Genomic DNA, 21,481 nt, shown 5'->3' on the forward strand with positions numbered 1-21,481 from the left:
TGCACTAATTACATGACTAATAGCTGCCAATGTGTTTAGCTGTACCAGTTATGGAATCCAAACACTTGATTGTCTATACAACTATTATTACCATTATTATTACTATTATTAATAATAACAATAATAGAATTATTTTTATTATTTGACTTATTTATTAGTATTTATTCTTAGTCTTTATTATGCTTAGTTTTAATTATTATTATTATTCGACTTTATTATTAGTCTGTAGCATAAGTCTTTATTTGACCTAATTTGAATTATTATTATTATTATTATTATTATTATTGTTATTATTATTAGCCTTTAGTGTTATTAGTCATTATTAGCCTTTATTTAACTTCATTTTAATAATAATAATGATGATAATAATAATAATATTAATAATTATTGTTATCATTGTTATTATTATTGTTTTTATTAGCCTTTATTATAAGCCATTACTTTACTTAATTAAATTTTTATTTTATTATTATTATATTATTATCATTATTATTATTATTATTATTATTAGCCTTTATTATAAGCCATTATTAGCCTTTACTTTACTTCATTTTAATTATTATTATAAGCCTTTTTTAATATAATATATATTATTAATATTATTATTTTACTTCATTTTAATTATTATTATTATTATTATTATTATAATTATTAGTATTAGCCTTTTTTATTATTATTATTATTATTATTATTATTATTAGCCTTTATTATGTTTCATTTTAATTGTTGTTGTTATTTTTAGCCTTTGTTATTAGTCTTTATTTTACTTCACGTAGTTTGGTTTTATTTTAGCTGCTCTTGCCCTTAAACTTCTATAGACTTGTACGGCACATGCCTCACACAGAGGGGTACATTTACCAAGATGGGGTTTCTATTGAAGATGAAATGTTGCCCATAATAACTACTCAAATTCTACTTCTTATTTATTTATTTAGCACCTTCTAGAAGATGATATATGGTCAACATCCTATCTTCAATAAAACTCCCATCTTATTAAATTTACCCCACAGTGTATGCACAGAGGTGCTGTGGCGATCCCGGCTCTTGGGAAGTGAATGGGTGGTAATTAGTAGTAACGCACAGTTGCATTTGCATAATGTCGCAGAGAGGCAACTGGCGACAGACTTCTGGGAGCGACCGATAATCCGGCTCAGAGCGTCAAGGGACGGCCGGCAAGCGATCTTCATAGCGTATTGGAAAATAGAGGTTAAGTGCCACAAATTGCATATTGATCCAGCCAGATTGCAATGGGACATGGAGCTTAGTGGGGTCATCTGTTCCAGTCACACCACAATGTTGGTTTCGCGGTCAGAGGGTAGCTTGCTTAAATATAGAAAGAGAAGAACTGTAAATTGCGAGCAGGATCTGCCAACAGCTGCGTCCGTTTTCATTGTGGCCCCTTCTTGCGTTGCACCCCCTGATGTCTGATCTATCTCCCCCCCCCCTCCGGTGTGAGAATCACTGGCCTGGAGGAAAGATTCTGTCTGTTATTTCTCTATTGCATCCTAGAAAATAAAAGACAGAATCTGATTGGTTGCTATTGGCAACATCACCACTTTTAATATTTTTTTAAGTTTTACTAAATTTACCCTTCAGTTTCCAATGTTGAGGTCCAATTTATGTGACTACAAAAGTGCAGCTTATTATTTCAGTATATTCAAAGAGGTTCATTTATTAAGATGGGTGTTCTATTGATTGACATCTCCTTGCATACTTGCCTAACATTCTGGAATGGCAGAGAGCCTCCTAAAATTGAGTGGTCCTCCCTGCCCCCCAGGTAGGTTGGCAAGACCCCTGCTTTCTCTGGAGGCCCCTAGCACCCTCCCCTTTGCCACCCACAACAGAGTACAGGAAGAGAGGGCAGCAAAATAGGGAAGAATGCCTCAAGAGAAAGTCTGGATTTGAGTTTGTAGAGGTTCCACAGCATTAAGTTCAACAAGGATCCTCACAGACATCCTTGATTTTTTGATAGGCAGACTTGGTGGCGCCCCCTAGATCCCAGCGCCCTAGGCATCTGCCTAAAGCTGCCTAGTGGTAGAGCCGGCCCTGCTGCCGAACTACGAGCTCCAATTGGCTCGCAAGCCGGCTTGAGTTTTAAATAGCCGCAAACCTGCTCTGATAAAGCCGGATGGGTTGTTTCCACCGCTCTGCCCAGCTGTTGCCATTACCACAAGTGCACCACTCTGCCTGGCCATGGGAATGCCAGCGGCTGAGGGCACCTTGCATATCGGGTCACCAGGAAGCAGAATCTGGTCACCATGGCGACATGACCCCCGGGATTTGTTGAGTCCTGTTCTAACGTATATTACCAGGCATGACATTAACCTCATGTTCCACCATATGTATTACCTCTGTGGGTTTAGTCTTCCTCCTATCACATTATTAATATATGCGCTCTCTTTATCTTTTAGGATTTGCAGAATTACCACAGTATTTACAAATGGAGAACACTTCTGGCCTGATGAACTCCCTGACTTCCCAAGCCCTGCTGGTTATGGCGACATCCTCAGAAGGTCCACTTGGCGTGTCGCAGCAACCCCCCCATTATACAATGACCATGGACAAACCCCCGCAAATGACCTACCTGAGCCCTGCGTACCCTCTACTATACCCATCTCAGGAGCATTTAAATTCAGCATGCCCTCCTCAGCTGCTATCCCTGTCCCATCAATATGGGCATCCCCGTCTAGACCGTGGAGGGGTAGGGGTCTTGGGGTACGGTGCTCTGCACCCTTTCGCTGCTTTCCGCCTTCCAGACAGTGTGGAAAGACTCCAGGCTGGATTCATGAACCCCAAAAGGCTAAAGGGAGAACCGGAGCCTCCTCAGATACACTACCTGACCATGGAGTCAGGCATGGATGCTTCCCATGTCATCCCCCCAACATCCCACAGGAGTTCCCCAAAACCAAGAGCAAGCTCTAACAAAAAAGGTAAGAAATGGATGGAGGTGTACTCCAGGAGAGTGCGACCAGCTAGCCAAAGAAGGGAATGGACATGCCGGGAAGGGGGTGTGGCTGGAGGCTGGGCTGAAACTCTGTACTGTATTGGGGTCATGGCCATTGCGAACTCGTCATCGTAGCCATGTCCCCGCATTGCAATGCCGGTATTTCAGGCACTGCAGAGCGGGGGCGAGGCCACAATGACGCGATTTGTGTCATCGTTTCCCCACGGGTGCCCCACCGAGTGGGAATTGAGGGAGGCTGGGGTTTTTTTGGGAGGCTTGCCCACCTTCCCGGGGGTCCAGAAGGCGGACCCGATTCCTGGGAGCCTCCCGGCCATTCTGGGAGGGTAGGCAACCCTGATCTAGCTGTGTGTTTGGACGATTACGCCATAGCTCAGCCTCAACAGCCTTTGAATATGATGTCATTATGTAGGCGGGCATAGTCAAATGACTGCTGCCAGACATATCGGACGAGATGTGCTAAGCCTAGAAAGAGATAAAATGGAGAATTATAAACCAGTACGGACGGTGTAGTGGTTAGCATTACTACCTTACAGCATTGAGGTCATGGGTTCTATCCCCACCATGTGTTATATATACGGGGCAGTACGGACGGTGTCATGGTTAGCATTACTGCCTCACAGCATTGAGGTCATGGGTTCGATTGCCACCAAGGCCCTAACTGTTTAGAGTTTGTATATTCTCCCCGTGCTTACGTGGGTTTCCTCCAATCCGAGGGGCGCTCAGTAAGCTGCGAACATCCAGCCGGAATCAGGGCCATGATCCATCACGATGCACTAAACTAAAAAAGAAAAGAAAAAAATGGAGTCGTTGCCCATAGCAACCAAATTTCAACTTTTTCGACTGAACTCATTTTATATCCAAGCAATTTCATAATCACATGTAGCTGCCTCCACGGATATTGGGTTATACGACGATGCGGGAGCATCATTCAGCTTTGTATAGGAACAGGCGTCTATGAATGACTCTCCTCCATTGTTACACTCAGTTGCTGTGCAGCACAATGTATGCAGAAGGGATGAGTACAGAGGTGCCAGGATCAGAATCGCGCCTCAATGGTCAAGATCAATCATTTATCACGTTCCTCATATGTGTTCCTGCATGAATTACAGGGAAACTAGCATGACATCCCTTTTCTATATGTTGCATAACATTAGAAGTCATTTATATATAACAGGCATTCACCCAAAAGGAAATATCTGATTTAGTCAGTGTAGTGGGCAAAATATAGATAGCACCAGTGGGGTCTTTAGTGAGAAGGGGGCCCGCGTGCAGCCTCCTCAGCCAGGCCCCCCTTCTCTATGTCGGGAGTTGCTACGGGAGTTGTGAAAGTCAGTCAGCTTGTTTAGTACAACTGGTTCAGAGAGCTATTTCTGTATTACAAGGGGGGTGCAGGCCATATCCTAGTGTCACCCTCACACCAAAGTGCCGGCTCCCCCTTATAGACAGGAGCCGAGTGCTGCACTGTAACATTGCATGCAGCACTTGACTCCTGTCACTTTGTAGGAGCCTGCACCACAGTCACAGCACTTCCCAGGGGCAGCAAACCATCGCCTTAACCCCTGTAGTGGTGGAAATAGGGTTGTGGTGGTTAGCCATGCCCCATCCCACGATGCCAGGCCCCCATGGTGTGACACATTGCCCTATTTTTGAGCAAATGGAATCTTCATCACTGCATCATGTGTCATTTTAGATAAGTGAGGTCTACCAGAGGAGTCCAATGGGGTGGTGGGCCGGTCTAGGCAAAACAGAGAGCCAGAGCAGTTGCGTGCCACAAGGCCAGGACCATGAACGGCAGCAACACCCCCTGTAGCATGCATGAAATGCCAGAGCCATAAAACAGCCCTAGCCCGTTCCTGGTAACATATATTAGCAATACTGAATTCTTCAACACATGCAATATTGTCCATGTTCCCATTTCTGTCACTTAGCGGCATATGTACTGTGTTTAGCCTGGGGAAGTGATAAAGTGGTGATAAAGGGGAAGTCAATCAAATCATAACTGTCATATTTCAAACACAGCTGATTGGCTGGTGCATCATCACCTTCCACTTTGTCACCGCTTTATCACTTCATTAGGTTTAATACATCTGAGTTATGCATGATGTGTGTGTGTGTGTGTGTGTGTGTGTGTGTGTGTGTGTGTGTGTGTTTGTGTGTGTTATCTACACACTCTCACATGGTGCACGCTGTGGGGGCGCAGACGCTGAGCGGTCCCTAATGAATGCATTGTTAATGTGCAGAATGTATTCCGTGTCACTGGGGGGAGATCGGGAAGCATAGGGGTCTCTATCAATATATTGGGAGGGTAGAGGGATAAGAAGTCACCAGTTGGCCAGATGCTACACACAGGCTCCCAGGGGAGAGGGGACAAAGGACAGAGAGGGAGATTAGTGCAAAGCATGAATAGGGAAGGAAAAGGACAAGGCTCTGGAGAAAGTGAGAAGGGGGATCGCTGGGGGGATAAGAAAGGAAAACAAACAGTGGAGGGGGAAGTGCACAGTAGTCTGTCATCCCCTTTACTGGTCCCAATCCTCCCCCTATCCACCCAGCCGCTGGACACCCCTGCCTTTCTCATGGAGATTTAGTGACCGCCCCGCAGGAAGCTGGGAGATGGGATAATTACACACACCTGCAGCCTGGGGAGGACGGACGGACGGATAGTACAGGACTGGGCCTATGGTTCTGCTGGTGTGGATCATACGGTCAGCAGTAATTACGTCAACAGTGTCTAGTTCAACTTGCGCAAGATCGACATGGCAAGACAAGCGAAGGGTCCACACAGAAATAGTCAACACATGATGCGGTCAACATAAGTTTTTTTTTTAATGTTGTTGTTATCTGCGGGTTGATACATTCACCCGATAGGATCACATATTGCAATGTAAATGCCGCCCACATCGCATTGCATATGTGATCCAATGATAAGTGAACAGATCAACATCGGTCCCTGCAGCCAATTCGCAGGGGAATGAGTAAACCTGAATAACCCCCTAAGGGGGAAATTTACTAAGATGCAAGTTCTATTTTGAATGGGCTGTTGCTATGGGCAACCAATCAGAACCTACTTCTTATTTATTTAGCCCCTAGCAACATCCTATCTGATATAGAACTCCCATCTTAGTGAATTGCCCCCAAGGGATTGGCTCCTGGGTCTAATTGATACATGATACATTATCCTGCAGTATGTAACAACAATGAATTGTGTTACACTAGGTGATAACTGTGTCTAGCCAGTCCGCTAATTATCCAGCACTTCCAATCAATGTATATGCTGTCATTATGAACACCACGGCCAGATGAAAGTTATCTACTCTAGTAATGATCTCTGCATAGTAATGAATTCAAGTTATGCTTTACACTACAAACACCATATCACATACACACAAACGTGTGCCCTCAAAACAGGGGATCAAAATCCCCTTTTGGTAACTGCATGTACCCCCCCCCCCCCCCCTGTCTATGAGTAGTAGACAGACAGACAGGCAGGCAGGCAGACAGACAGACAGACAGACAGATACAGACAGACAGACAGACAGACAGACAGACAGACAGACATACAGAGTGATAGACAGACAGACAGACAGACAGACAGACAGACAGACAGACAGACAGACAGACAGACAGACAGACAGATAGATAGATAGATAGATAGATAGATAGATAGATACAGACAGACATACAGAGTGATAGATAGATAGATAGATAGATAGATAGATAGATAGATAGATAGATAGATAGATAGATAGATAGATAGATAGATAGACAGACAGAGTGATAGATAGACAGACAGACAGACAGATAGATACAGACAGACAGACAGACATACAGAGTGATAGACAGACAGACAGACAGACATACAGACAGACAGATAGATAGATAGATACAGACAGACAGACATACAGAGTGATAGATAGACAGACAGACAGATACATACAGGGTGATAGATAGACAGACAGACAGATAGATAGATACAGACAGACAGACAGACAGAGTGATAGATAGACAGACAGACAGACAGACAGATAGATAGATAGATAGATAGATAGATAGATAGATAGATACAGACAGACAGACAGACATACAGAGTGATAGACAGACAGATAGATAGATAGATAGATAGATAGATAGATAGATAGATAGATAGATAGATAGATACATACAGAGTGATAGATAGACAGACAGACAGATAGATACAGACAGACAGACAGACATACAGAGTGATAGATAGATAGAAAGACAAACAGACAGACATACAGAGTGATAGATAGACAGACAGACAGACAGACAGACAGACAGACAGACAGACAGACAGATAGATAGATAGATAGATAGATAGATAGATAGATAGATAGATAGATAGATAGATACTTAAGGTGTGTACACACACTTCAATTTGCTTTAGATCCGATGTCCGATTCGATTTTCCATTAGATTTGGCATTAGATCTATACTTTTGCATTAGATATCGATTTTGATATTGAATTCGATGTAAGCCCTGTACACACACATCGATTTGCTTTTGATTCGATTTTCTATTAGATCTTTCCATTCGATTTGGCATTAGTTCTGTACTTTTGCATTAGAGATCGAATTTGATATACCTTCATGGTACATTGTACACATTAGATTTACTAGATCTAATTTGTTATTTCCTTGGCTGCACAGTAGATTTTTCTGTTCGGTTTTGTGAAAACGGGAGCGCGCATCGAATCGAATGTAGATCGAAAGTGACACAAAAAACATTCGATTTCGTTTAGGATTCGATTCGATATCGCTTCTATAAGCAAAATTGAATCGAAAATCGGGAAAAATCGATGCATGTGTACAGGGCTTCTATCGAATGTGTACAATGTACCATGAATGTAAATCGAATTCGATATCTAATGCAAAAGTACAGATCTAAGTCCAAATCGAATGGGAAGATCTAATGCCAGATGTTATAGAAAATCTAATCTAACATGAAATCTAAAGCCCTGTACACACATCGATTTGCTTTTGATTCGATGTTAGATTCGATTTTCCATTAGATCTGGCATTAGATCTTTCCATTCGATTTTGGCATTAGTTCTGTACTTTTGCATTAGATATCGAATTCGATATCAAATTCGATATACATTCATGGTACATTGTACACATTCGATTTACTAGATCGAATTCGATATTTCCTTGGCTGCACAGTAGATTTTTCTGTTCGATTTTGTGAAAATGGGAGCGCGCATCGAATCGAATGTAGATCGAAAGTGACACAAAAACCATTCGATTTCATTTAGGATTCGATTTGATTTTTGCTTCTATAAGCAAAATCAAATAAAAAAATCGGGAAAAATCGATGCATGTGTACAGGGCTTTAAGCAAACGAAGTGTGTGTACAGGGCTATAGATAGATAGTTTTAAGGTAAGCCGTGTACAACTACACACTTATCGATTTACTTTCGATCTCCCCTATTCCACCCCTTTTCGATTTGCCCTTTGCTTTTACATTCGATTTCACATTTTGATCGGCACTTTTGCATTCGATATTGATTTCGATATCAAATTCGATTTACATTCATGGTACAGTGTACACATTCGTTTTACTAGAACAAATTATACTTCCTTGCCTGCACAGTCTATTTTTCTTTTCAATATAGAGAAAACTGGAGCAAGCATCGAATTGAATGCCAGTTGAAAGCATTTTAAAAACCATTAAATTTCTATTAGAAAACCTGTCAAAATCGAAGCGTGTGTGCACCCCTGTAGACAGATAGATTGATCGTTCAATAGAGAGTAAGCTATAAGTCAGATACACAGATAGATAGATAGATAGATAGATAGATAGATAGATAGATGGATACATAGATAGAAGACAGAGAGACAGATAGATAGATAGATAGATAGATAGATAGATAGATAGATAGATAGATAGATAGTTAGTACACAGAGATGGTGGTGGGGGCTGCTCGGGGCTGGCTTCTGTGTCAGGGAAGGTCAGACCCCCCATGCAGTGCTAATTGCTGCTGACACTAATAGCATACAGGAGGGGGCTGGGGGATAGTAACAGGGTGTTAGGTGATTCTGTAAATGCCGCCTCCAGCTAGGCAGAAAATCTGCAATTCACGCTGAATGAGTGTGTGTGGCGGAGACATCATTACTCAGCCTGTCCTCCATAACAATGGCCTGCACCTCACACAGAGAGCCCCGCTCCATTGTACAGAGTCTCCCAGGCCCTGCATTGTGCTGTGTGAGGAACCACAGACACTGCACCATGCAGCCAGGCTGCTACATATGGGCCTGCATGACCAGCCTATCCTGTACACTACAGCCACACAGAGGGGCTAATTCAGGGGGGACTCAGACGCATCCACTAGTGACATATTACCAAAATTGCACCTGCGGTAACATGCCGTCCATCTCACACCACCCACGGTTTTGCCTCGCCGTTCCTGGGGCCTAATTCAGGCCTGACTGCTCATCTGCGGAGTTGCAGATGACAGTGAGTAGAAAGTCACCTCCCAAACAGAAAGCAAAGCCGGCCATGTGTAAACCTGCCAGTTGGGAATGGATCGCTATTCGCCGCCACAACCAATTCACTCACCGATGGTTTTCTCGGCCTGTGCACGTAACTGCGACTCTTCCACAACTCCGCAACGCCATCAGGCTGATCGAGGCCGGAGCTGGCATCACCGCCGGACACTCAGAAAATGGCAGGTTACCACCCCCCAAATGCCGGCTTCCTGTCAATCAAATGGCGAGGGGACTGCAATTAGATCCATATTGCTATTTTTTTGTCGCCATTTGGCTTCCTGCATGTGCGCTACAATCGGTTTGCATGTGCAGTCATACGATAATCGATAGGATTGCGAATTTGCCCAACAGCCATCATGCCTGAATCAGGCCCCTATTGCCAATGAACTGCTACTAGACTGTACGCACATCTGTGATGTCATTTGTGCACTTCTGTGATGTCATATGTGCACTTCTGTGATGTCATTTGTGCACTTTCATGTTTATATTGTTCATTCCTAGCTATACAGCCCTGTGGTACCTGTAAAGCCTCATATATAATCACTCATTAAATCCACGCCGCGCTATAAATGCTTTAGGAAATAAGATTATTAATAATAATAATAATAATAATAATATTTATTTATTTATAATGCCAGATTATTTCCTTCACAATTGGATACAAACACAGTAATATGGCGGTTGTTTCCATTCACCTGGAATAAGGCTGGTGGAATTCCCAATGGCGCTTCCGATAGTTGAGGCCCAAGCCATTCAAAATAGGCGTCCCCAATTTTTTCCACATCCAAACCCCCAGCTGTATTTTGCGCCAGCCCTTACCCAGCTGCAAAAGATACACCTGGGACAGCTGGATCACTGAGTGAACTCACCGGATCACTAAGTGCGCTCACCGGATCACTAAGTGCGCTCGCCGGATCGCTGTGCGCGCTCGCCGGATCGCTGTGGGCGCTCGCCGGATCGCTGAGTGTGCTTGACTTTACATATCTCACTATTCTATCTACGGGATAAATTTACTAAGATGCGAGTTACACCGATTTTGCGGTGCGTTTTGTGCTAAATCGTATCGCATCGCATTGCATGCGTTGTGCATGCAATGCGATATGATGCGATCAAAAGACAGTACAAAAAGTATGTGCAACACATACATTTTGTACTGTGCGATGAGATGCCGCGGGAGCGCGCATCTCATTGCACACCACGCACCGGGAAAATAGGTGCATGTATGGGCACCTTAAGACACACTTCTCCTAGTTTTGATTCATGTGCAAACAAGAAAAGTAAAAAAATTAAATCCTCAATGGTGATATAATTATTATGTCATTAGTGGGTATTAATATGTGTTAGCAGGGACGTCGAAAGGTCGGCCGGGCGACGGTAAAACAAATGGGACATGTCCTCCAGGAGTGGGTGTGGCCACGCACCCGTGTGGGGGGGACATGTAATTTGTGCAGTGTAGCGGATAAAGCTTTCTCGCACACACAGAGGGGGACAGATGACAGGCTGGAGCTGCAAATGTCTCTCCAGCTCAGCACATGGCACCAAGTAGTGTCTACTGAGCTGGGGAGAGAGGCTGTGCTGTAATTGAGCTCACTGCAAGGAGAGGGGAGGGGGGGGGGGGGAGCCGGACCCAGTGTTAGTATATTAGAGCAGCTTATCAAATGCAAGCCATACTGAGCCCTTCATTTGAGGATTCTCTGGCATTCATACATTAACCTTTTTTTTGTTTTTTTAAATCACACATTTCTTAGTAGTCATACCCAGGACCTTCAATCCTTATTTATTTAAAGCACACAATTCAAAATACTGTAATTTACAGTATTCAAACCCATGACCTTCTATATTGCAGTCAATCACCTTACTCAATGAGCTATATTGAAATGTATGGCTTAAATGAAGGAGTGTGTGAATGAGGTTGACTGAAGGTGCATAGGGACATGAGGGGTAGATGGGGTCAGCCAGGGGATGCTGGGGATTATACACATTACAATATATTGCAAAGAGTAGTATTTAGAAGGGTCAGAAGCAAACTGGTCGATAGAGACATCTTGTAAACATGGAAATCTGCAGTAACCTGTTGTGATGCGTACAGTGTGATGCGTACAGTGTGATGCGTACAGTGTGATGCGTACAGTGTGATGCGTGTTCCCTCCTACTACTGGATAACCATATATCTTATTTATTTTCATTGATGTTTTTACAGATAAAAAGCATTCACTCTCTTTACCTCTCCTGTGTCCGCTGTGCAACAAACACCTCCAGAAAGAAGAGCTGTCCCAGCATCTAATGCGTGAAATGGAACACCTGGCTCACCTGTCTGACAGGTAACACACAGACTGACTCACCTGTATTACAGGTAACACACAGACTGACTCTCCTATATTACAGGTAGCACACAGACTGACTCCCCTGTATTACAGGTAACACACAGACTGACTCCCCTGTATTACAGGTAGCACACGGACTGACTCCCCTGTATTACAGGTAACACACAGACTGACTCCCCTGTATTACAGGTAGCACACAGACTGACTCCCCTGTATTACAGGTAACACACAGACTGATTCTCCTGTATTACAGGTAACACACAGACTGACTCCCCTGTATTACAGGTAACACACAGACTGACTCCCCTGTATTACAGGTAACACACAGACTGACTCCCCTGTATTACAGGTAACACACAGACTGACTCTCCTATATTACAGGTAACACACAGACTGACTCTCCTATATTACAGGTAGCACACAGACTGACTCCCCTGTATTACAGGTAACACACAGACTGACTCCCCTGTATTACAGGTAACACACAGACTGACTCCCCTGTATTACAGCTAACACACAGACTGACTCCCCTGTATTACAGGTAACACACAGACTGACTCCCCTGTATTACAGGTAACACACAGACTGACTCCCCTGTATTACAGGTAACACACAGACTGACTCCCCTGTATTACAGGTAACACACAGACTGACTTCCCTGTATTACAGGTAACACACAGACTGACTCCCCTGTATTACAGCTAACACACAGACTGACTCCCCTGTATTACAGGTAACACACAGACTGACTCCCCTGTATTACAGCTAACACACAGACTGACTCCCCTGTATTACAGCTAACACAGAGACTGACTCTCCTGTATTACAGGTAACACACAGACTGACTCCCCTGTATTACAGGTAACACACAGACAGACTCCCCTGTATTACAGGTAACACACAGACTGACTCCCCTGTATTACAGGTAACACACAGACAGACTCCCCTGTATTACAGGTAACACACAGACTGACTCCCCTGTATTACAGGTAACACACAGACTGACTCCCTTGTATTACAGCTAACACACAGACTGACTCCCCTGTATTACAGGTAACACACAGACTGACTCCCCTGTATTACAGGTTACACACAGACTGACTCTCCTATATTACAGGTAGCACACAGACTGACTCCCCTGTATTACAGGTAACACACAGACTGACTCCCTTGTATTACAGGTAGCACACAGACTGACTCCCCTGTATTACAGGTAACACACAGACTGACACTCCTGTATTACAGGTAACACACAGACTGACTCCCCTGTATTACAGGTAACACACAGACTGACTCCCCTGTATTACAGGTAACACACAGACTGACTCCCCTGTATTACAGGTTACACACAGACTGACTCTCCTATATTACAGGTAGCACACAGACTGACTCCCCTGTATTACAGGTAACACACAGACTGACTCCCTTGTATTACAGGTAGCACACAGACTGACTCCCCTGTATTACAGGTAACACACAGACTGACACTCCTGTATTACAGGTAACACACAGACTGACTCCCCTGTATTACAGGTAACACACAGACTGACTCCCCTGTATTACAGGTAACACACAGACTGACTCCCCTGTATTACAGGTAACACACAGACTGACTCCCCTGTATTACAGGTAACACACAGACTGACTCCCCTGTATTACAGGTAGCACACAGACTGACTCCCCTGTATTACAGGTAACACACAGACTGACTCCCTTGTATTACAGGTAGCACACAGACTGACTCCCCTGTATTACAGGTAACACACAGACTGACACTCCTGTATTACAGGTAACACACAGACTGACTCCCCTGTATTACAGGTAACACACAGACTGACTCCCCTGTATTACAGGTAACACACAGACTGACTCCCCTGTATTACAGGTAACACACAGACTGACTCCCCTGTATTACAGGTAACACAGACTGACTCCCCTGTATTACAGGTAACACACAGACTGACTCCCCTGTATTACAGGTAACACACAGACTGACTCCCCTGTATTACAGGTAACACACAGACTGACTCCCCTGTATTACAGGTAACACACAGACTGACTCCCCTGTGTTACAGGTAACACACAGACTGACTCCCCTGTATTACAGGTAGCACACAGACTGACTCCCCTGTATTACAGGTAACACACAGACTGACTCCCTTGTATTACAGGTAGCACACAGACTGACTCCCCTGTATTACAGGTAACACACAGACTGACACTCCTGTATTACAGGTAACACACAGACTGACTCCCCTGTATTACAGGTAACACACAGACTGACTCCCCTGTATTACAGGTAACACACAGACTGACTCCCCTGTATTACAGGTAACACACAGACTGACTCCCCTGTATTACAGGTAACACAGACTGACTCCCCTGTATTACAGGTAACACACAGACTGACTCCCCTGTATTACAGGTAACACACAGACTGACTCCCTTGTGTTACAGGTAACACACAGACTGACTCCCCTGTATTACAGGTAACACACCTACGGACTCTCCTGTATTACAGGTAACACACAGACTGACTCCCCTGTATTACAGGTAACACACAGACTGACTCCCCTGTGTTACAGGTAACACACAGACTGACTCCCCTGTGTTACAGGTAACACACAGACTGACTCCCCTGTGTTACAGGTAACACACAGACTGACTCCCCTGTGTTACAGGTAACACACAGACTGACTCCCCTGTATTACAGGTAACACACAGACTGACTCCCCTGTATTACAGGTAACACACGGATTGACTCCCCTGTATTACAGGTAACACACAGACTGACTCCCCTGTATTACAGGTAACACACAGACTGACTCCCCTGTATTACAGGTAACACACAGACTGACTCCCCTGTATTACAGGTAACACACAGACTGACTCCCCTGTATTACAGGTAACACACAGACTGACTCCCCTGTATTACAGGTAACACACAGACTGACTCCCCTGTATTACAGGTAACACACAGACTGACTCCCCTGTATTACAGGTAACACACAGACTGACTCCCCTGTATTACAGGTAACACACAGACTGACTCCCCTGTATTACAGGTAACACACAGACTGACTCCCCTGTATTACAGGTAACACACAGACTGACTCCCCTGTGTTACAGGTAACACACAGACTGACTCCCCTGTGTTACAGGTAACACACAGACTGACTCCCTTGTGTTACAGGTAGCACACAGACTGACTCCCCTGTGTTACAGGTAACACACAGACTGACTCCCCTGTGTTACAGGTAACACACAGACTGACTCCCTTGTGTTACAGGTAGCACACAGACTGACTCCCCTGTATTACAGGTAACACACAGACTGACTCCCCTGTATTACAGGTAACACACAGACTGACTCCCCTGTATTACAGGTAACACACAGACTGACACCCCTGTATTACAGGTAACACACAGACTGACTCTCCTGTATTACAGGTAACACACAGACTGACTCCCCTGTGTTACAGGTAGCACACAGACTGACTCCCCTGTGTTACAGGTAGCACACAGACTGACTCCCTTGTGTTACAGGTAACACACAGACTGACTCCCCTGTATTACAGGTAACACACAGACAGACTCCCTTGTGTTACAGGTAGCACACAGACTGACTCCCCTGTATTACAGGTAACACACAGACTGACTCCCCTGTATTACAGGTAACACACAGACTGACTCCCCTGTATTACAGGTAACACACAGACTGACTCTCCTGTATTACAGCTTACACACAGACTGACTCCCCTGTATTACAGGTAACACACAGACTGACTCCCCTGTATTACAGGTAACACACAGACTGACTCTCCTGTATTACAGGTAACACACAGACTGACTCTCCTGTATTACAGCTTACACACAGACTGACTCCCCTGTATTACAGGTAACACACAGACTGACTCCCCTGTATTACAGGTAACACACAGACTGACTCCCCTGTATTACAGGTAACACACAGACTGACTCCCCTGTGTTACAGGTAACACACAGACTGACTCCCCTGTGTTACAGGTAACACACAGACTGACTCCCTTGTGTTACAGGTAGCACACAGACTGACTCCCCTGTATTACAGGTAACACACAGACTGACTCCCCTGTATTACAGGTAACACACAGACTGACTCCCCTGTATTACAGGTAACACACAGACTGACTCCCCTGTATTACAGGTAACACACAGACTGACTCCCCTGTATTACAGGTAACACACAGACTGACTCCCCTGTATTACAGGTAACACACAGACTGACTCCCCTGTATTACAGGTAACACACAGACTGACTCTCCTGTATTACAGGTAACACACAGACTGACTCCCCTGTATTACAGGTAACACACAGACTGACTCCCCTGTATTACAGGTAACACACAGACTGACTCCCCTGTATTACAGTTAACACACAGACTGACTCCCCTGTATTACAGCTAACACACAGACTGACTCCCCTGTATTACAGGTAACACACAGACTGACTCCCCTGTATTACAGCTAACACACAGACTGACACCCCTTTATTACAGGTAACACACAGACTGACTCCCCTGTATTACAGGTAACACACAGACTGACTCCCCTGTATTACAGGTAACACACAGACTGACTCCCCTGTATTACAGGTAACACACAGACTGACTCCCCTGTGTTACAGGTAACACACAGACTGACTCCCCTGTGTTACAGGTAACACACAGACTGACTCCCTTGTGTTACAGGTAGCACACAGACTGACTCCCCTGTATTACAGGTAACACACAGACTGACTCCCCTGTATTACAGGTAACACACAGACTGACACCCCTGTATTACAGGTAACACATAGACTGACTCTCCTGTATTACAGGTAACACACAGACTGACTCCCTTGTGTTACAGGTAGCACACAGACTGACTCCCTTGTGTTACAGGTAGCACACAGACTGACTCCCTTGTGTTACAGGTAACACACAGACTGACTCCCCTGTATTACAGGTAACACACAGACAGACTCCCTTGTGTTACAGGTAGCACACAGACTGACTCCCCTGTATTACAGGTAACACACAGACTGACTCCCCTGTATTACAGGTAACACACAGACTGACTCCCCTGTATTACAGGTAACACACAGACTGACTCTCCTGTATTACAGCTTACACACAGACTGACTCCCCTGTATTACAGGTAACACACAGACTGACTCCCCTGTATTACAGGTAACACACAGACTGACTCTCCTGTATTACAGGTAACACACAGACTGACTCTCTTGTATTACAGCTTACACACAGACTGACTCCCCTGTATTACAGGTAACACACAGACTGACTCCCCTGTATTACAGGTAACACACAGACTGACTCCCCTGTGTTACAGGTAACACACAGACTGACTCCCCTGTGTTACAGGTAACACACAGACTGACTCCCTTGTGTTACAGGTAGCACACAGACTGACTCCCCTGTATTACAGGTAACACACAGACTGACTCCCCTGTATTACAGGTAACACACAGACTGACCCCCCTGTATTACAGGTAACACACAGACTGACTCCCCTGTATTACAGGTAACACACAGACGGACTCCCCTGTATTACAGGTAACACACAGACTGACTCCCCTGTTTTACAGGTAACACACAGACTGACTCCCCTGTATTACAGGTAACACACAGACTGACTCCCCTGTATTACAGGTAACACACAGACTGACTCCCCTGTATTACAGGTAACACACAGACTGACTCCCCTGTATTACAGCTTACACACAGACTGACTCCCCTGTATTACAGGTAACACACAGACTGACTCTCCTGTATTACAGGTAACACACAGACTGACTCCCCTGTATTACAGGTAACACACAGACTGACTCCCCTGTATTACAGGTAACACACAGACTGACTCCCCTGTATTACAGGTAACACACAGACTGACTCCCCTGTATTACAGGTAACACACAAACTGACTCCCCTGTATTACAGGTAACACACAGACTGACTCCCCTGTATTACAGGTAACACACAGACTGACTCCCCTGTATTACAGGTAACACACAAACTGACTCCCCTGTATTACAGGTAACACACAGACTGACTCCCCTGTATTACAGGTAACACACAGACTGACTCCCCTGTATTACAGGTAACACACAAACTGACTCCCCTGTATTACAGGTAGCACACAGACTGACTCCCCTGTATTACAGGTAACACACAGACTGACTCCCCTGTATTACAGCTTACACACAGACTGACTCCCCTGTATTACAGGTAACACACAGACTGACTCTCCTGTATTACAGGTAACACACAGACTGACTCCCCTGTATTACAGGTAACACACAGACTGACTCCCCTGTATTACAGGTAACACACAGACTGACTCCCCTGTATTACAGTTAACACACAGACTGACTCCCCTGTATTACAGCTAACACACAGACTGACTCCCCTGTATTACAGCTAACACACAGACTGACTCCCCTGTATTACAGCTAACACACAGACTGACTCCCCTGTATTACAGGTAACACACAGACAGACTCCCCTGTATTACAGGTAACACACAGACTGACTCCCCTGTATTACAGGTAGCACACAGACTGACTCCCCTGTATTACAGGTAACACACAGACTGACTCTCCTGTATTACAGGTAATGCACAGACTGACTCACCTATATTACAGGTTACACACAGACTGACACCCCTTTATTACAGGTAACACACAGACTGACTCCCCTGTATTACAGGTAACACACAGACTGACTCCCCTGTATTACAGGTAACACACAGACTGACTCCCCTGTATTACAGGTAACACACAGACTGACTCCCCTGTATTACAGGTAACACACAAACTGACTCCCCTGTATTACAGCTAACACCATAGCTGCCTACCCTCCTTCATTCTCCAGGAGACTCCCTGAAATAAAAGCAATCTCCCTCTCTCCCTCATTAGTCTAGCAATCTCCCTCATTTCGTCTAGCCCACATTACACTGTTACATTTTTTGGGGGAAACAGTAATGAGGGATGGATACATTTACATTGCATCATCAGCACCATTTCCCAGCACTTAGGCAAGTACAGTAGCTCTTACTAACTGCTTTGGGGCTCATCTACATTTGGATAGAAGTCATTTTAAAAGATTCCACTCAGATGTGGCAGTACACACACACTTCTAGGTGCCACGTTCACAATCTCTTTTCACAATCTCTCCATATATGGAACTAGACACACCCTTTGGGTGGAGCATGACACAGCCCCTCAGTCGGGCGCTGTGCAAATATCTATTACCAACTATAATCTCCCTGAAACTAGTTTTCAAAAGTAGGCAAGTATGGGTAACACACAGACTGACTTCCCTGTCCTACAGCTTACACACAGACTGACTTCCCTGTCCTACAGCTTACACACAGACGGACTTCCCTGTCCTACAGCTCACACATACAGACTGACTCCCCTGTATTATGGGTATCACACAGACTGACCCCCTATCCTACAGGTAACGCACAGACTGACTCTCCTGTATTATACATAACACATGTGACTCACTTGTCTTACAGGTAACATGTAGACTTTCCATGTCTGACATAATACACATAGACTGACTCACTTACAGTATCTAATAAGTAGTACACTGACGTGATTGCCCCATCTTTAGTACGTGCTTACACCTCATTTACGCTCCTGGGCAACTAGAAGCTGTCAGTTTGGTAACAGAATGGCTAGCTAATTGGTCTATGTGCAATGTAAATGACATGTTTAATTAAAGTCCCTAATGGGTAACTCATATGTTAATCCACTTAACTGGCACATAAATGAGTTTGCCAGTGTAAGGATGTTCCACCTCCCTTTGTCATTTTGCTAAACACCCCCCCAGTCTCAGCCACCATGATTGGGTGATGGTAGACGGAGATCTTGGAGGGGTAGTGAGTGTTGTAGTTGGATTCCGGAAGGTGAGGTAAGAACCTCCTTTATCCTGTCCTAAGCTTTATGAGGCCATGGAGAAGAATATCACTGGTGTAATTTACCAAGCAGGGACTATTGGGCTCATTTATCAATGAGTGATTAAACATCCTAGCATCTGATGTGTGTGACCTCTAGCATGTATATACATTCACATTTCAAAACTTACAAACTAAACCTGAAAAAGACTCGGAGACTTATTTTTGGCAGAAATTGTTAGCTGAGTTATTTTAGCACCTTTAAGCTAGATTAATTTATTAATAATTAATTAATTAATGGTGGCCCAGAAAGAACGGCTAATTAACTAAGCTCCACCCACACAATCTGCATACGTAATCAAGCCTACCCTAACAAGTGGTATCCGCTCGACCTACTGCATTGACTACCCACCCATCAGGGTGGGGTCGGTGTCCCCGAGCGGTTGATCCAGCGAAGGCCTAAGCCAATGAGAGGCAAGCGCACCGAAAAGCAAACATATACGTAGCATCATCATTTGAATAAGAACTAATTCTATTAACCTGCCGTTCTTTCCAGCCTATCAGCCAACGCGATTAACACCCACCCAACCATAATAACACAAGGGAGGGAGGGCGGGAAAACCTTCAGGAAAGAGAGGAAGTCTCCTCCCTTTCCTGCCCTGATATCCCAGCTAACACTGCCCTTCCCTGAGTCCTTATTGGACCCCTGAGTCACATGCTTCCACAACAGCCTTGGATGTTTGACCCACTCCATGCCTATTGCAGACATTACGTTAATCAAAACTCAGGGTGAATGATAAAACCCTATTGCGTATGGCAAATGGTGCTCCAGGGAATCAGCTCCCAACTGTCATTTGTTCAGCTCATGTAATGTGCATAAAAAATGACAGTGATTTACAGCCGCCAGGATATCAGATGTGTCTCCCCAGCCTAGTATCTGACATAAATTAGTGCAAACTGGGTAAGAAAGTTACAGTATACAGAATAACCTTGCACTTTGTGTGATTTGTTGCAGTGAACCCGACGTTACTCCAGAATCAACTCGGAATCTTACACGGGTAAGACCAGTAATGTAAAGATCACAGGGATGATGAAAAGGGCAAATTGGCAATTTACATATACTGTACGCAGGGCCGATGTAAGGCTTTTCAGCACCCTAGGCGAAACTTCAACCCACTGCCCCCCCCCCCCCATGCTGCCACCAATAACCACTTAACGACCCCTTAAGGCGTACTTGCCTAACATTCTGGAATGGCTGGGAGGCTTCCAAAAACCGGGTGGTTCTCCCAGTCCCATGGGAAGGTGGGCAAATCCTCTGCTTTCCCTGGAGTCCTCCAGAACCCTCCACTTTACCACCCACAACAGAGTACAAGGAAGAGGGGGCAGCTAAGTAGGGAAGTATGCCTCAAGGGAAAGTATGGAGGTGAGGTCTTAGAAGTTCCACAGATGCCACCTGCATTAAGTACAACAAGGATCCTCATAGATGTCCTTGATTTTTTTGATAGGCAGACTTGATGGTGCCCCCCAGATCCTAACACCCTAGGCAGCTGTCTAAAGCTGCCTAATGGTAGAGCCGGCCCTGACTGTATGGTGCTACAAAGCAAACTACAATGGCCTATATAATAAGGGTGTAAGGTCTGCCGCATTGCCATCATACGCAGGCACAGTGGGAGCCAGTTCGTCCACCCCAACGTCTTCTCATTGATTGGGAGGTGGGGCAGATCTAGCCTAGGTGGAGGACCTGGGCT

General features: G+C 44.7%; 1 protein-coding gene across 1 annotated transcript in view; it reads left to right on the forward strand.

Moving 5' to 3' along the window:
- Positions 1–2,427: 2,427 nt before the first annotated feature.
- LOC146072823 (E3 ubiquitin-protein ligase Rnf220-like) overlaps positions 2,428–21,481 on the forward strand; it is a 29,171-nt gene continuing 10,117 nt past the window's right edge. Inside the window, exons 1-3 of the mRNA XM_083180018.1 lie at positions 2,428–2,930; positions 11,670–11,790; positions 20,749–20,791. Of these exons, the coding sequence (XP_083036144.1) occupies positions 2,441–2,930; positions 11,670–11,790; positions 20,749–20,791 (654 nt within the window). The 5' untranslated portion in view covers positions 2,428–2,440. The remainder of the gene's footprint in view (positions 2,931–11,669; positions 11,791–20,748; positions 20,792–21,481) is intronic.

This window comes from Crinia signifera, chromosome 4 (assembly GCF_055691185.1).
Source record: "Crinia signifera chromosome 4, ASM5569118v1, whole genome shotgun sequence".
Lineage (NCBI taxonomy): Eukaryota > Metazoa > Chordata > Amphibia > Anura > Myobatrachidae > Crinia > Crinia signifera.